The 17,931-nt window shown below is 47.5% G+C and overlaps 1 protein-coding gene across 2 annotated transcripts in view; it reads right to left on the bottom strand.

Moving 5' to 3' along the window:
* The window catches only part of DTX2 (deltex E3 ubiquitin ligase 2), a 634,388-nt gene that overhangs the window by 209,977 nt on the left and 406,480 nt on the right, over positions 1 to 17,931 (bottom strand). For both annotated transcript variants that reach the window (XM_086954786.1, XM_086954785.1), the window contains one exon: positions 8,913 to 8,980. In XM_086954786.1, coding sequence (XP_086810912.1) covers positions 8,913 to 8,980 — 68 coding nt within the window. The remainder of the gene's footprint in view (positions 1 to 8,912; positions 8,981 to 17,931) is intronic.

The following is a 17,931-nucleotide window of genomic DNA, read 5'->3' as shown; positions in this document are numbered from 1 at the left end:
GCCAGGATCCACGTAAAGACACGTGGAGCGGACCGAAGTCCAAAGGTAGGACCTTGAATTGAAAAGGTCTGTACGTATTGTAAAGTATAGCCACTTCCGGTGCTGTGGAAGGATGGCACATGAAAATAGACATTCTGGAAGACGAGTGTAATTATAAAGTCGTTCTGGCAGTAGTACTTCAGGACCTTCTGGAGGTACACCATTTGAAAAGTTTGCGCAAAGATCAAAAAAATCAGGCGGCTTCTTCCTGACTTGCTTGTTGATGAGGAACTGAGAGTAAACCCTAACTCTGTCGTTGGAGATTCGGAACCACTCCAACGGTCCCTGAGTGTAACAATATAGACACTTGTGCAAACAACTTGTGTAAATGAGGAGGTAGCAAGAGGGAATTTGCCAAATTCTATGGCGTGCCCTTTCTACACAACTATTAGAACCCCCAACAGACAAATGGCATCGTTCACCAAATGGAATAAAAGAGAGAGAGAAATTCCACCGTCAGCCTTTTTGGGATATATTAAGGGTGGGTTCTTAGGCAAGTCGTTGTTTCCTGGAAGAAATACCTCCTATATACGAGTTGGAGCCGAATAATGCAGTTGGTTCAGATTGTAGGAGTGATACTGGGTGGAGCTCCTTGGAAAAAAGAGGATGTGGAGCTGCAACCTCGGGCACCCCGAAAGGGCAGCTTTCTGTACTGGAGAGAATCGAAGGCGCGGGTAGTGTCTGCAGTGTCTGCTCAACATGTTGGTTAAAGAGTGATTACCCATAAAAGGTACGTCCATTATTTTAGTTCGAACCTCTGGGCGAAAAAACTGAGCGTTCAGCCAACCTTGTCTATGCAATACTGCCGCTGCTGCGAGCCGTCTAAAAACTCGGAGACGCAATGTGCACTGCACGGTTTATTGTTTGATGCACTCCTCCCATTCTTCCGCAGGATCCTTGAAGTGTCAGCCGAGGAGTATTCCAGAATAAGGGCTACCTACGTCAACATACTGACTACCCCAGGCAGCGATACCTGCCCAAAATGGCTAAAGGGTTGCCTGCTGAAACTGTGGTTCCAGCCATTGTCAGGTAGTAGGTGAGAGACAAGACAAGCAGGTGAATTGTCTGGCGTTTTAAATATTGTGTTCGAGGCGTGAAAGAACCGCCAGCACAGATCTTGGGCTCAGGAAGAGCCAAAGACCTCCTGTCAAATAAAAGGTAATCAGAGGAACTGAACGAACTTGTGTCCGTTGTTAATTGTAAAATCAAAGAGAAAAACATTCTGCTTCTTTGCTTGTGATGAGGGGAAGATGAAAGCGAGCCGCCGTTCTCTTCATGAGGAGGTTTCATCCTTCACTATCCACCAGAGGGTAAGGAAATGGAGATTCAGGTGTAAGAGGGTATAATTTCACCATTTAACAGGACATGGAAGCCTTGTCGTTAGAAAAACATAATTCTGGACTGAGCCCCCCAGTCTGGTTACATCCTGAACTATTCACCTGAATTATCTACATGACTATTAATTGAAGAAATTGATTCCGCAAGAAACTCTACTTCAAAGTGGTTTGCGCCCTGACGAAGGAACTGTGGATAGTTGTCTTTTCCAAAACGCGCGTCGGCGCTCTTTGCTTTGTTTGCTTGTGTTTGTTGAGTGATCATCATCGTATTGTTTTTCTCCCTTTTTTGTATGGTCTTCTTCATTTGTACTGTAAATATTTTATGGAATTGTGTAGGATTGCTTGAGTGACTGAGGATGTTTGGGTGCTTCAGGATGTTTGGGGTTGTGTTGTATATTTATATTGATGGTGTATTTTGAAATATTTTGGGATTCTTCTTTTGTGTACAAATAAAAAGAAATAAAATAAGAAATATGTTTTTCAAATAATTCCTGGTGTGTGTTGGACAATGTTGTAATATATATGGATCTATGGATGTACCACCTTTAGATTAATTGTGTTCTAGGAGAGGTCTTGTGTTCTTGTTTGTACTTGCTCCCTGCCTCCTTCTCCTAGTATTATTATTACCAGGGACCCTCGCCTGTTAAGAGCCAGGTTTTGATAGGGGGTCTGTCGAAGAGGCAGGTTTTGAGGTTTCTCACGAAGATGGAGAGCGATATTGTCTGTCTGAGGTGGAGTGGAAAGGTGTTCCAGGCTCTGGCAGCGAGGAAGGAGAAGGAGCGGCCTCACGATCTGGTCTTTCGGGTGCAGGAGACCATGTCGTGGGAGAGCTGGGCTGATCGTAGGGACCTTAGGGGTGCGTGGAATTTGAGTCAGCTGTTCAGGTATGCTGGTCCGGTGTCGTGGAGTGCCTTGTGTGCGTGGGTGAGAATCTTTGCCTCGATGGGGAGCCAGTGGAGTGTGCGCAGGTGCAGGGAGAGGTGGCAGTGTCTTGGCAGGTTGAGGACCAGTCTTTCGGCGGCGTTCTGGATGTTTTGTAGATTTCAGGTGAGGTTTTTGTTTATTCCGGCATAGTGTGTGTTGCCATAGTCTAGTCTGCTGGTGATGAGGGTGTGAGTGACTGTCTTTCTGGGCTCGAGGGGGACCCATTTGAAGGTCTTACTTAAAAGGCAGAGGGTGTGGAAGCAGGAGGAAGCAACAGAGTTGATCTGGCGGTCCATTTTGAGCTTGGAGTCCAGGATGATTCCAAGGTTGCGTGCGTGGTCCTTGGGGATGGGTGGGCCTCCGAGGGCGGGGGGGGGGGAAAGTAGATGAGTGCTTCTGCTTTTTGTTGGTGTGGAGTTGTAGGCAGCTGCCTATCATCCATTTGGCGACGGCTTCCATGCCTTCTTGAAAGTTGTCTGGCGGTGTTGCATCCGTTGGATAACGGGAGGATGAGTTGGTTGTCGTCTGCGTACAACACAATGTTGAGTCTGTAGGTTCTGATGATAGGGGCGAGCGGATCCATGAAGACATTGTAGAGCGTGGGGCTGAGGGAGGACCCCTGGGGATCTCCACAGGTGGTAGGTGTAGGGTCCGAGAGGAAAGGGGGGAGAGGGGTGGGAGTCTGAACCCCCTGTGTCCTGCTGGAGAGGAAGGAGTGGATCCAGTCGAGGGCCTTATCCCGGATCCCTGTGTCGTGGAGTCTGTGTATTAGGGTGAGGTGAGAGACTGTGTCGAACACTGCTGAGAGGTCAAGGAGGATGAGGCCTATATTGTTAGTGGCGGAGGATCGGGAGCTGTTTCCACGACCTCTGCCCTTGGTGTGGTTTCCACGATAGCCACCTCTACTTTGTTTGGTGTAGGTGGTTTGCGCACCTCCTTTACTGTATTGTGTCTGCTGGGACAGCTGGCCTCTGGAAACTCCTCTATTGTTTGAGGGACGAAAAGAACCACCCCTGAACTGCTGGGACTGTAGAGCCCCCATAGACTTTGCAGTCTGTGTCCTTTTTGATTTTTTCCAAGGTGGTGTCCAACTCTGGTCCAAATAAGTGATCAGGGTTAACAGGCTGATTTAGTATGGTGGTTTGTATCTCGGGCTTGAAACCGGAGATTCTCAGCCAGGCATGTCGCCGTAACATTACACTTGTGTTAATCGCCCTGGCCGCGGTGTCTGCTGCGTCCAGCGCACACTTGATAGATGCATTTGATATAAGCTTCCCTTCCTGTATGAGCATCTCTGCTGCCTCCTTATATTCATCTGGCAAGTGTTGTAACAGGGTTTCAAGTGTATCGTAATGAGCCCTGTGATATCTGGCTAAGATTGCCTGAGTGTTTGGAAATGCGCCAGATATTGGCCACTTGAGCTGCCACCCTTTTCCCTGATGCTTCTAGCACTTTAGATTCTTTGTCAGGGGGAGGAGCATCACCCGTTGTTTGCAAGTTCGTCCTCTTCAGGGCATTGGAAACAACCAGAGAGTCCAACGGCAACTGCCCCTTGATATAGGTAGGGTCCCCAGGTGCCGGTTTGTATTTTCTCTCAATTCTGGGGTTTATCACCCTTGCCCTCGTGGTCTCTTTAAAAATGTCTCCAGCATGTTTTAAGACACCCTTCAGCATTGGTAGAGTCTTGACAGTTCTCTCTGAGGTGGAGAAGGTGTCAAACAAAGAATCCACTTCAATAGGGTCAGCATGGAGCTGGACATCATGATTTTTGGCTGCCCTTTCAATAAGTGCATTAAACGCCGCTGAGTCTTCAGTAGGCGAGGTTTTCACAGCATACACATGACTGTATGGGACAGTGTGCGGATCTCCTGGGTCAGCAGCGTCTGCCCAGGGTTCATGGTGATCTTCAGGATCAGTGTCTATAGGATAACTGTACTCCTCATTGTCACCTTCCCCTGTCTCCACATCTGAGTATGTGGGCGAGATAGGAGCAGTGTCTTGGCCATGTGGTGATATAGGTTCAACAAGAAGAGGTGATGTAGTAGAATCCTTCTTTTTCAATGGAATTTTATATGACTCCATAGGCTGTTCAGGGGCGATCTTTCGTTTGTAAATAGAAAGTCTACCCGTGTCTGCGTCGATGAATTGCCTCGACTGCTCTTCAAGCGGAGGCTGTTGATGCTTCGCGACTACTTCCGCAATTGTAGGCTTCGGCCCCGTGGACACCTTCTTGGTCGCTTAGACGGCCGTCTTAGGGGCAAAGGCCTTAGGTACCACTTTCGGCGGTAGTGTGAACTGGATGGGTACCGACGATTTTTGAGGTTTACTGGTAGGCCCTGGTGGTGGAGTATCCTTCGGTCCGACAGTAGAAGCCTTCTCTTTAATGCGTTTCAGCGATTCCGACACGTGCTTCGAAAAGGAGGCGGGCGGCTGTGCCGACTCGACGGGTTCCTTCGAGCCACCGCCAGGTGTGGACTCTAGGTTTGTACCGCTCCTAGCCTTATCTGGTCGACGCGTAGGATCAAGAACCTTCTGTGCTCCGAGTCCTTTGACTGTGTCGACGGCCTTCGGCGCAGACTTTTTCGGGTCGACGTCCTTGACCAGTTTCTTCGGTGTCCCAATCTTCGGCTCGACACTCCTTAGCGACCTCACCGGGTCGATAGCACTTTTTTGCTTCGTCGGTGCCGACAGTTCAGAGGTCTTCGAGCCGACCAAAGCAATACGCACTTTTGGTTTCGATTTTGCTTCCAGTTCTTTCGGTTGTGTAGACACCGATGCTTTCTCTTTCGGTTTCGATCGGTCAACCAGTGGCTCGTTAGAAATGTCCATAGTCCATGTCCAAATGTCCTGGCCTTGAGGCGAGGCTGTAGAACCAAGTGTACGATCTCGGGTAAGGCCATGTGGCGATCCCTCGTCCTGAGCCTTATTGAGTGTTTTGGTCTCTGCCCCGTACCAACGGTCGGGCCTAGCTCCTCGCTTGAGCTATCTTCCAAAGCCGCAAAGGCCACATCAGCGTTGTAACTGGAGTCGATCTCCGATGCAGGATCAGACAGGTTCTCTCGAACTTCCTGCTCGACTCCTTCATCCTCCGCAGTATCGAAAATGTTCACCGGGTCAGGTGCTGTCTGCTGGGCCTCCTTGCGCGCTGCGCGTCGAAGTCGAATCGTCTTCTTGGAGTGGAAATGAGAACAAGCCATAGAGCTGGCTTCATCGTGATCCGGAGACAGGCACTTGTTGCACACCGGGTGGACATCGATGTGAGGATATTTGGAGTTGCAAACGGGACATCTCTTTAACGGGCTCCGTTCCATGATGGTTCGTCGATAAGGTTCCGGCGTCGACCGGGCATTCTGTGCCGAAAAGCCACGCGGCTCCTCTGGACGTCCGGCTTGGGAACTGAGCTGGAACAAGAACTGGGCACCGATCGCAAGACAATACCGACGATAACGAAAGGCCTTTTGGCCAAAAGGAAAGTTTTTTATCGATTCCGAACTTGAGTTAACAAATATGCATCCGAACCCAATGGCGGAAGAAAACAATCTGAGGATGGAGTGGATGCCGATGCGCACTGTAGTCCAGGGGAGGAGCCACCTATCTCGTGATACTTCGAATACTCTTCCAGGACAACAATGTGCAATCATCCGGACCCAACACAGGGCTCGACAAATCCACTCGACTGCTCGCATTTGCGAAGTAAAATTTATGAGGTCAAACTATTTTTAGGTCCTACTCGCCTTTTCTGGCGAGTAGGAAAGCATACTAACTTTTGTCCTCCGTCTTTGAAAACGGAGCAAATGTGACAAGATAAGATTTAAAGGCATCTTTATTGCTCATTTGCTTTGTGAGCAATAAAAATGCCTTTAAATCTTGTTATCTTGTCACAATTGGTCTGCTTTTAGAGACTGAGGTCAAGTAGGTTACTGTTAGGTCGAGGAGATTTTTGAAGGTACTAGACCTGCAGGACTAGAACCATTTTTCAGATTTTTCGAGACCTGCAACACTAGGCGGCGATCTATGCACAGATATGAATTCAGCAGCCCACATGCCTCGAACCTAATGGCACCTTAACCTCGCCACACACACTCAAGGTGGTATCCAGTTTCTGTAGGAGGTCATCTTCCGGACTGGAAGATGTGCACCTAAAAAGGGACTTCCAGGTGTGCCTGGGGGCTAGCTACGACGTTGCCTCCTCTCACACCAGGTAAGCGGCATCACACTTTTGACATTACAAATACCTTTTGTAGCAAACTACTTGATGGGAACCAGAATATCTCTCTCATACCTTACACCCCTTTTTAAATTAGTGGCCTCCACTCTCCTGCATACTGATACCGGGAATGTGACAACCTCTAATGGGAGTAGGGAGGATTAGCTTAGTTATCCTTGCGCCACATTAAGAGGGTCATGACATATATGAGCATGTAGCTTGCAAACACAGAAGAATACATTGATGGAGTACTGTCTGGACATTTGGGTAAAGGCTTGATATGACATAACACTATCCTCTAATATCAGAGGAGTAGTTAGAAGAGGAAAATGGAGAAGTGCTGGAAATGTCAGGAAGTGGTTGTTACAACCAAGTACTTGTATCATCAATATTTAGCAGTCTTTTCAAACATAGAATCTGAGTATATGCCATATTTTGGTAAAAATAAAAAACAATGCTTAGTCCACATGTATTTGACAACATGTGATATGACTTTTTCATACAAACATATTAAACAAAAAAACCGGGAATTTAAATTCCTTGTGGTTTGAAATGAAGATATTTCAAGAAAATGCAGTACTAGGAAGAGGATCATGCTGCCAGTGTTGAATTTACTAATGCATCCAAAATAATTAGATTATTTAAACTGGTAGCATTAAACGATCATTTTGCTTGGTGTACTGAAGAAACCATTTTCCTCTCTTCTGCAACATTTCAGCATGGTGTGGGATGCCTTCTAGAGAAAATTACCAACCCCAGGCCTTTCTGAAATCTTGTGACAAACAGGAATCCTAGGGACTGTGGCTTGCGTAGATTCTCACGTGTCCTTACCCAGAATGTCCTTGAACAACAAAGTATGGACCATAAAAACCACAATTTTTTCCCCACATTTATGTCACACAAAGGGAGCATTTCCAGAAAATGTCAGGAGTCTTACCACCTTTCATTCCTATGCTTCTTCTGACGGAAATAAGTAAGCACCTTTTCATCAGGAGAAATGTGGGAACACTAGGTGGTATCACTTTTCTGTATCCCCAAAACGTCAGGAACTATCTCTTTCAGAAATGTGAGGATATTTTTAAATTAAGCCTAAGTCTGATGTTCTTAGGACATTCTGTGTGTAAGCCAGACCACCATGAACTGCCCCCGGGTGCCTAGTTTTCAGAAATGTCTGCATTGATACGTTTCCCTGCGTGCCAGCAGACTCGGGGCCCAAATACCACAGCTAACTACATGCCCAGAAAGACTGCAATGTCAATGAAAAAAAACTTGATGTCTCTACAATGCATGTGCTTTTTCCGTTGTGCGAGATTAGCCATGTACACACGTCGCGTATCGATCGTTTTATTTGAGCTACGTGCAGAAACATAACAGTGGAACATTCATAATTATTTTTTGAATTTCACTAAAATGTTTGACTGCCAAATGTCAGCCAGTGCAGAAGAAAGAACACATTTTGTAAACTGTTCTGAATCACATGACATGGGTCACCGCAAAGAGTCGTAGAAGTCACATCTATTCTTAAATCCTGATTCTTGAGCGCTTTTTCAAAATGCTTATCTATTCATATGCATTTTCGTTCCCTAGATTCACCTTATAAACTGATGCATAGTAAGTACACAACAAAAAATAACTATAACCTGTAGCTCGGCTGCTGGCTTCAAGTATCTGGTGTTTTTGGACAACCAACATACTATATAAATTCCAGTGATGGAAGTGTCTGACTGACGTAACACTTTGTTACTTTTGTAAATCATCCAGCAGGGAAAAAAATTCCAAATGAAAACATGCGATTTGTTTATCATTTCAATGAATAATTTCTTTTGGAAATCAATGTGTTCTACACAATTGACCCCTTGCTAAATTCTGAATGTTGTTTAATTTTCAGAAATGTATAAGCCTTCAGAATTCACCAATATGCTTCACACCTGTTTCCATCACAAATGGCAAGTAAACCAATTACAAAAATAGGAAAAATTACTACCATTTAAAAACTGTATTTCTTCTAGTAACTCTCCATGTTCCTGAAAGTTGGGAATGAGCGGATATTAGCACAACAAAGCTTTGGTTGATGCCTTTCTTAGAAGAAAATCCACATGGTTGGTTGTATAACACATTAAAACATATATACATACATATATATATATATATATACATATATATATATATATATATATATATATATTTTTCTATTTTATTGGTTCCCGCCAGGGGAGCCCACAAACTGCCAGTACATTTTGAAACGCCAACATACGCAGAAAAAAGGATGCAAATGTTGGCTGGGTACCTTTCGTTGAGAAACACATAATGAAGACTTAAGTGTCGGAAAGGGGTTTTAAATAAGGTGTGAAGATACTGGGTTGCCAAACTTAAGCAGAAACTAAAGCATTGGTCATCATGCTTACCTCATCCAGAGGGCTATCCAGGTTGTCCATATATTTCTTTACCACACTTTCCGGATCATTTGTGGATTCTGAAAAGAAAATGAATACTCGTGAGACCAAATGAGAGCATAAAAAACAAGACCCTTATCACTATGCCACAGAGCGGGAAGCCTTAACATGGAACAGGGAGTAGTGTCCTAATTCATATGCACAAGACTTTAATAGCGGTGCAAAGGAATTACTACAGATACACTGCTGAGTAAAGATGGATGCATTAAATAAGCAAAGGACGAATGTCACAGATGATGCAGCTTAACCCTTGAAGCATAGCGACAGGATAAAAATGAACTAAATTGACAAACAAGCAGAACACAACAATGCCAGATTAGCTTTCAAAATAATCTCTTCAAATTGAAGAACAAGGTACCATCATATAAGAAATCACTAACAACCAATGGGTGCTACTTCTTCCCTTTCATATAACCTGAACGATAACAATCAGCCCCATATTTGTGAATATAAAGTAAATATATAGATGCAAATACAGTATAAATAAAACCTTAGCTGCCAATAACTTTCTAACCTTGTGGTTTAAACACAATGGCAACAGCCGTGACTGAACACAAGTACACAAGTGACTCAGTCTGTATAAAGTTGCCAGACCAGTGATTTTACACCCAGGATGTTCGCTTTAACCAAATAAAAGTAGAGCATCGTGTTCAAAGCTTTTTAGGGGTTGCAAAGGCTCCGATTTGCTAAATCTGAGCCTTTGCCACTGCAGAATAGCTTTTAGGTATGTACAAAAACCTAAATTGTGAATTTGTAACTTGTTAAATAATCACAAAATAGGTTACAACTACATACCAAATAACAAATTGAAAGGGGAGTATTTAGGGTGCCCCTTCCAATTTGCAATTTCTTATAGTATGTATCAATGGTTTGCGACAAATCATAGATAGGTTACTGACACCTCAAAGGAAGTGGTGACCCACTCGCCAACAGGAGGGGTTCTTTTGGGGACCCCCTTCTTCAGTGTTGTAAAAAACATTTTTACGAGTAGACAATGGTCCCTGGGATTAATGCTTACTCGTAAAAAAATAAAATTAAAACAATTGAACCTTTTTTTTTGTTTTTAATGCAACCATTTCCCTTTAAGGAAAACAGCCTGCATTGAAAATAGAAAACAAGCATTGGCATAGCCAATAGGTCTCGCCTTTGGGACCTTATAAGTGTGTAGCCATACAACAGGTGATGTTGTTGCACCAAGGATATTGTGCTGGATAACTAAACACTTATAAGGTCGCAAAGGCGAGACCTATTGGCTATGCCAATGCTTGTTTTCTCTCTGGGGCTCCACCCACACACATAGCCTTCCCTTCTGATGTACATGGAGATCCCATGGATGTATATGCCACACACAAAACTCAAGTTTTCCCATATCCATCTATGCCAGAGTAGTTCTTCCAGTGCATGCCTTTTCTTTGGGACTTGGAGCCCTGAATTTTTTATTGGGTAAACAGTAATGGAAAGCAAATACCTGGACTGGATGAGATAAACACACACTCGGTAAAGTTGATAGTTCTGCACACAGTCATCAGAGTAAGGCTAGACAGACTCCACGCAGAGTTTACGCTTCCCATTCAAAAGTGTGACGTCACACGCTGTACAGCGTTCCAGTCTAAAAATGCAGGTCGCACCGAAGGAGCACATTTTTCATGAGTCACCTGACAGGTTTTTGGATAACACCATGGACCTCATTTAGTGTTTGTGATCTTCCGGTTGATGCAGAAATTAAACTCCTGACCACTTAACTGCCCACACTACAAATACATCTTCTCTTTTAGTTTAAATAAAATATATGTTTCTTACCTTAATTAAGGGACACTGATTTTAGCAACCTTGGCAGGATGAATCCCCGATTTATAAATTATACACTGAACTCTGCAGCAGTCGATCAACCCACTGAGCTGCTTTACGGCTAACAGTGGTTTAATCCAAGCTTTCTTTACTTCACCAATCTCTTTTGAAAGGGATAAATCTGAAGGAGTCACATGTAGAGTGTTAGAGGCACCCCGCAAGCACCACAGCTGCCAGTGCCCCCGCCTGCGTCAAGAGTGAGACCTGTAGCCAGTCCTATGTCTTTAGCCCTCTGCACTTTGTATTATGGGTCTTGTAGTTTGCTTTTCTCATCATAAACGTGGACCTAAAAATCCTAGAATAAACACTACTCCTGTTGGATTTGAAGGCGGGACTAGCTGAAGGTGTTGAATATTACACGTGTCTCCACTGGGCAGCTATGAAGATCTGGGGAACTCCCTGTATCACAGGAATAAATAGGAAAGTGTGTGGGTGGGGCGCCATCATCTCGTTCTGGATGACACACATGCCTGGACTGCCATGCTACAGGTTTGCCCTACCCTGCTCAGCTGTGTTGATTCCACATGTCATGGCTGTCTGTTGACTGCGTAGGTTATGGTGGCCGATTGCTTCACGGGGACTGCTTCACTAATAGAGGTGAGAACGAACGGAAGGGCTGGTCACCCCACACGGCTCCCCCTGTGCGTCCGTGGCTCCCCCTGTGCGTCCGTGACTCCCTCCTGCTGCCTGGAGTCTGCCGCTGGTGTGCCCCTGGGACTGGTATTCTTGTAAAGTGTTTGTGGCATTATTTTTGTTTGGTTCATTGTGCTGATCTCGGTTGTCCTTCCCCTGATTCCCTTGGCATCGCCTTGCGCCCCTTGCCCCCCCGCCCCACACTTCCCGCCGCTGCACCCCTGCGGCACGGCCGCTTTTGCCTTCGGTAACCCTTCCCTCGCCCATTGGCTGCCCCGCTCCCGCCTCCCAGCTGCTCCTCCCTCCCACTTAGCCTCTTATGGAGGAAGCCGCGCGGAAGCCTGCAGTGGGAGCGCCAAAGGCAAGCCTGTCTGCGCCCGTCCGCTCCGGACTGCGCCCAGCGCCAGAACACCCTGGCCCCCGCCGCACCCAACTGAGATACGACTCCACCGCCCACAACGCACTCTACACCGGACGAACAACCGCCTGCTACCGAGCCACCCCGAAGCGAACCCATGGACCCTTCACCTGTCAAGCCTGCAAATACACATGCCTCCGAACCTGCAGACCACCCACCGGACCTCGCAACTACAACAACCACCTCAAGTGCATCCTCCTCAACACACGCTCCGTTCACAAGCACGCCATCGAACTGTGGGACCTCCTGGACACAACAGCACCAGACGTCGCCTTCCTCACGGAAACCTGGATGAAAGCTTCATCGGCCCCGGACGGCTACAAGATCACCCGGAAGGACCACGTCAACCAAACCGGAGAGGAATCGCCATTGTCTACAGGAACACCATGAACATCACGACCATCACCGAAGACACACTCTCCGCCGCCGAACACCTACACTTCCAGATTCAAACCGACCCCCCTTAGAGGAACGCTCATCGACAGACCCCTGGGCCCACGCACACATTCAGCGAAACCATCGCCGACTTCTTCAGCCCACACCCCCTAGCCTCACCAGAATACATCCTCTTCAGGGACCTGAACTTCCACCTGGAGAAAAACAGCGACAACACCACCACCACCCTACTTGACACCCTCGGACTCAAGCAACTGGTGAACACCCCCACCCACATCGCTGGCCACACACTCGACCCCATCTTCTCCGCCAGCAACCACGTCACCTTCAGCTATTCCTCCGGACTACACTGGACCGACCACAGATGCATCCACTTTACCTTCGAAAAGAATACTTCCCACCATCGCACGCAACAAATCCCCCGCAGATGCTGGAGCAAAATCACCACAGACCAGCTCCTCTCATCGCTGAGCCAGAACCCACCAGCCAACACCGCTGACACCAACAACGCAGCACACAACCTCACAAAGTGGATCACCAACTGCGCCGAGAACCTCGCACCACTAAAGAACCCCCCAGGCGGGACCAGCAACAGGAAAACTTCATGGTTCACAGACGCCCTCAAAGAAACAAAGAAATCCTGCCGAACCCTCGAAAAAACCTGGTGCCACGAACGAACTACAGAAAACATGACAGCCCTCAAGATCGCCACCCGCGAACACCACCAGCTGATCCGCACCACCAAAAGGACATCATTCAAAGAGCGACTAGACAACAACACCCACAACAGCAAGGAACTCTTCAACATCGTCAAAAAGCTCTCCAACCCCAGCACCAGCAACGACATCACACCGTCACAAGAACTCTGCAACTCCCTCGCCACGTTCTTCCACCGAAAGATTGCAGATATACACGACAGCTTTGGACCCTGGACTCCGCCTCCAGTCACCGAACCAGCGACCCCCACCACCACCCTCAGCGCCTGGACCCCCATCAGCTCTGAAGACACCACCAACGTCATGAACTCTACCCTTTCCAGCTCCCCCTCGGACCCTTGCCCCCATCACATCCTCCACAAAGCTGACACCATCATCGCACCCCATCTCCGGAACGTCATAAACATCTTGTTCGCGTCAGCCACCTTCCCCGAGAGCTGGAAGCACGCAGAAATCAACGCCCTTCTGAAGAAACCCACAGCGGACCCCAAAGACCCCAAGAACTTCCGCCTCATCTCTCTTCTTCCCTTCCCGGCCAAAGTCATCGAGCAAAGCGTCAATAAACAGCTGACTGCTTTCCTTGAGGCAAACAACTCGCTCAACCCATCCCAGTCCGGATTTCGAGCCAACCACAGCACCGAAACCGCCCTCATCGCCGTCACCGATGACATCAGGACCCTGATGGACAACAGAGAAACAACCGCCGTAATCCTCCTGGACCTCTCGGCAGCCTTCAATACCGTATGCCATCGCACCCTAATAACCCGCCTCCTCACCACTGGGATCCAAGGAAAGGCCCTGGACTGGATCACCTCGTTCCTCTCCGACAGAACCCAGAGAGTACGCCTTCCTCCCTTCCGCTCAGAAGGCACCGAGATAATCTGCGGCGTACCCCAAGGATTCTCGCTCAGCCCAACCCTCTTCAATATCTACATGAGCCCCCTCGCCGCCATCGCACGCAAACACAACATCAACATCATCTCCTACGCCGACGACACCCAGCTGATACTCTCCCTCACCAAAGACCCAGCCACTGCCAAAACCAACCTACAGGAAGGAATGAGACATCGCAGAATGGATGAAGCTCAGCTGCCTGAAGCTGAACTCAGACAAGACGGAGGTCCTCATCCTCAGACAATCCCCTTCCGCCTGGGACGACTCCCGATGGCCCTCAGCACTGGGCTCCGTGCCGACACCCTCGGACCACGCACGCAACCTGGGATTCATCCTGGACTCCTCCCTCACGATGACCAAGCAAGTCAACGCCGTGCTTGAACACCCTACGCATGCTCCGAAAGATCTTCCGGTGGATCCCCATCGAAACCAGAAAGACGGTCATCCACAAGCCGACTGGACTACGGAAAAGCCGTATACGCAGGAACCACCTCCAAACTTCAGAAACGACTACAACGCATACAGAACGCCTCTGCACGACTCACCCTCGACATCCCTCGCCACAGCCACATATCCGCCCACCTGAGAAACCTGCACTGGCTCCCAGTCAACAAGAGGATCACATTCAGGCTCCTCACCCACGGACACAAAACACTCCACCCGCCAGCTCCGCTCCACCTGCCTCGCCCTTGACACAGTCCCACGGATCCGCAGAACTACCACCGGAGGAAGAACGTTCTCCTACCTGGCGGCCAAATCATGGAACTCCCGCCCCGCACACCTACGAACGACCCAGGACCATCTCTCCTTCAGGAAACACCTCAAGACCTGGATTTTCGAGCAATAGTAGCAGCCCCCCTTTCAGCACCTTGAAACCTCCATGGGTGAGTAGCGCGCTCTATAAATGTTTTGATTGATTGGTTACTCATGCCGCCTTCTTTAAATAAATATTTCATTTTTTAAATCTTTTGTTGCGACTGGTGAAGGATTTAAAAGATCTGTGAAGACAGTACTGCCACCGGCGTTTTTGCTGGCATAACTTAGGCATTTTTATTGTATTTACCCTCTATCGCTCAGACCAAGTAGGTCTTGGGCTAGTTCATCGATCTGTACACATGTAGCTTCGACACCAGACAAATGGGTTTCCTTTGAGTAACGCCGTTGGGACGTGGAGGTATAGGACGCTTGTAAAGTCAATAAAATGCGGCCACGAAAGTGAACGCGTCGCAAAACAAGCTTTGTAATGTGACCCGAAACCGATGGCTCACTGCGCGCCTCTGCACGTAACCGCAAGGTCTAGGCTGTATGCGTCAACATTCTAACAAAAGGTGGGACATAAAGCCGCCTTTGGCCAATTGCCTGCAAAAGCCACATGCAAAGGCCAATGAAATGCACTATTTTTAGCACGAGCTTGCTCGAAGTCCAGAGTGATTTCAAGAGGCCGATTCCTAAAGCAGCGCATGTGCTGCTCTAGGCTCGAGCTGAAAAAAAAAGATTGCATTTTTCAAAAGCACATAGCTGCCAAAGTTTCAGATTGCCATGTGTGACATTTAAAAAATTTCAGTGAAATTATGAGTGACATTAACAACTAGGAGTGACACTTTCTCGCAAGCAAAAATCATGCAATGAAGACGAGGGAAACTTCTAAATACCAGATATTACAGCCATTTGAGCAACCCGAAACTCCAAGAACTTCTTGAAACTGCTGCAGAGCACCAGAAATGAGAGGACACTAATCCTATTGCTCCCTCCTGTAACCGGACTGTACTGTTAACAAATGCATAACCATGATATTACACAAGTTATGAGACTCAGACAGAGCTGGCCCCTGCACCTGCTACTGTGATAAATCACGTGACTGCAGAGGTAAAACTAAACCACCAGGACTCCGGCTCACTGATTCCGGAAGGATGATCAGACAGAGCAGCCCTGCAGATCGATGCTTTTTATGTGAAATTATTTTTTCCAGATCATGACTCATATATTTAGTGATCGGTCACGGTGCTAAGGGCAAGTATATGTGAATACCTGACAGTGCTTTGTAGGACTAAGATGAAGGGTGCGCTGTAATTATGCAGAAGGGTTCCCTCCGCAGTTCTTACCTCTCTGCGTAGTTGCTGCCTGTCTTACCTCCTGGATGGTCTAACCCTTATTATTTCTTTTTTCCTAAGAACTACTGTTCCTACATTCACAGCCTTTCTGCCTTTGCATGTCAAGGGACAAGCGGCTACAAAAGTTAACAGCTCTTGTTTTTCATATGACTGACTGACAACTGGCCAATCATATGACACAGACAGCCTTAGCCAGTCCTAGTTTTCAGGCAACAATACCGCATTGCTGGCAGCAGTTCAAAACCCAAACCTTCGGAAATATCCAAATAGAAGGCAGAGAATGGAAAGTGATGTTGCTTAGAAATCTTACTCTTTAATACATCACGTGCTTCCCGGTTTCAAAGTCTGTAGACACCGTGCTGTTTTAGAGTGAGGTTTTATAATTTTGTACCATGATCTACACAGCCTTGCTCATTGCTAAATATAGATTTTGATCCCGACCGGAGTGCTACCTCATTACCACAGGGTTACTTTCCACATTTAATGCCATCTTGCTAACAATATTTTTTACATGCATTGATGTCAGTTGCACCACGTGCTAACCTAGTACCCGTTACTGTCACCGACATAGTCGACTAAATCACTTACTTTTAGAGTTCAGACATCATGCAGTGGAGGTCCGTGACTGGCACTGCACTGCTGCCTGCATGCATTGAGCAGCACTTGACTCTCTTTGCTGCAGCCCAGTTCTTCCAGGCTGCGCCTGCTGGTGTGGGCCAGTCGTCCTGGCCCCCGGGTGCCGCATTCGCGCTGGCCTGGCTGACCACCATGTTGACTGAGCCGGCCAGCTGCCTGCAGTGTCTGTTTTGCACCGCCTGCCGCGATACGAACATCCAGCGATGATCATGCCTTGTGCGCGGCGGGCTGCCATTGAGAGAGAGAGACTCACTTGAATCTCGTGCAGCACACAGCCTCAGATTCCCCCGCCGCCGCTTGCCTACTTCCCCTTTCTTCCTCCGGACGTCACGTGACTTAAGATGGCACTCTACCCCGGCACATCCGGATAATTAATTATGCCGGCGGCCCCATGCTGTGTCCCATGACTGACCGCAGCATCAACTGCTGAGAGGCGCGAGGGCAGCCCCCCCCTAATTGGCAGCAGTGACTATGTAAGGTGCTGTCGCAGCCAGAATATTGCCACATTGATGTTGCTAGGTGACAGACTACACAGCAGCTGCCGGGCAGTCAGTCTCTTGATACATTGTAGCTGCGCTCTCAGCCACTCCAGAGCTGAGAGCACTGATGATGGTTTACTCAGCCCAGCAACGCAGCACATCTCTCAGGAGCAGAGAGCCGGTGCACAGGCTGCTGGTCACGGCGCACACTGGAACTGGCAAAATGCGTGACAATGCATTTCAGTGCAGTGATGCAGAGCACCACACTGAAATGAGTGAGCGTCACACCGGATGCGTGATGGTTGGCAGGACTGAAAGCAGTCACAGACATAGCGGTCGGCTGCCCCCAGCATGCACCATCCTTGTGATAGCGGCTATTCGTAGTGGGTTGCAATTTACGACCTACCTCATCATATTAATGAGGTATGTCAATTTAGAATCCCAATTTTGCGAACCAACATTTTTGAACAGTTGTTGACTCGCAAAAACACAATAGATTCGGTAAAGGTCCGTGCACAAATTGCAACCACTTTTACGGAATGTATTGTACGAACATATGACCTCATATTTTTTTTATGAGGGGTGGGCAGAACATCCCGCTACCTTCTCCCTCTATAGCCTTCTCTTATCTTTTTACTTCCCACAATCATTGCTGCCCACAGTGCTGCCTCCCAAACGTTTTCAAATTGCATTTTTTTTTTTAAGCTTCCCAACTTCCGTTGGGAGCCAATTTCATGTAGTAAATAAACATGGTCTTATGTTACTCCAGTTACCCCACCCTCATGTTAATGAACGAGTACTAGGGAAGAAAATAAAGTCTATATATAGTCTACATATCTA

The sequence above is a fragment of the Lissotriton vulgaris genome, chromosome 2_1, assembly GCF_964263255.1.
Source record: "Lissotriton vulgaris chromosome 2_1, aLisVul1.2, whole genome shotgun sequence".
In the NCBI taxonomy this organism is placed as follows: Eukaryota; Metazoa; Chordata; class Amphibia; order Caudata; family Salamandridae; genus Lissotriton; species Lissotriton vulgaris.
Note: the sequence above shows the minus strand (reverse complement) of the source record. Positions and strands in the feature narration are given on the sequence as shown.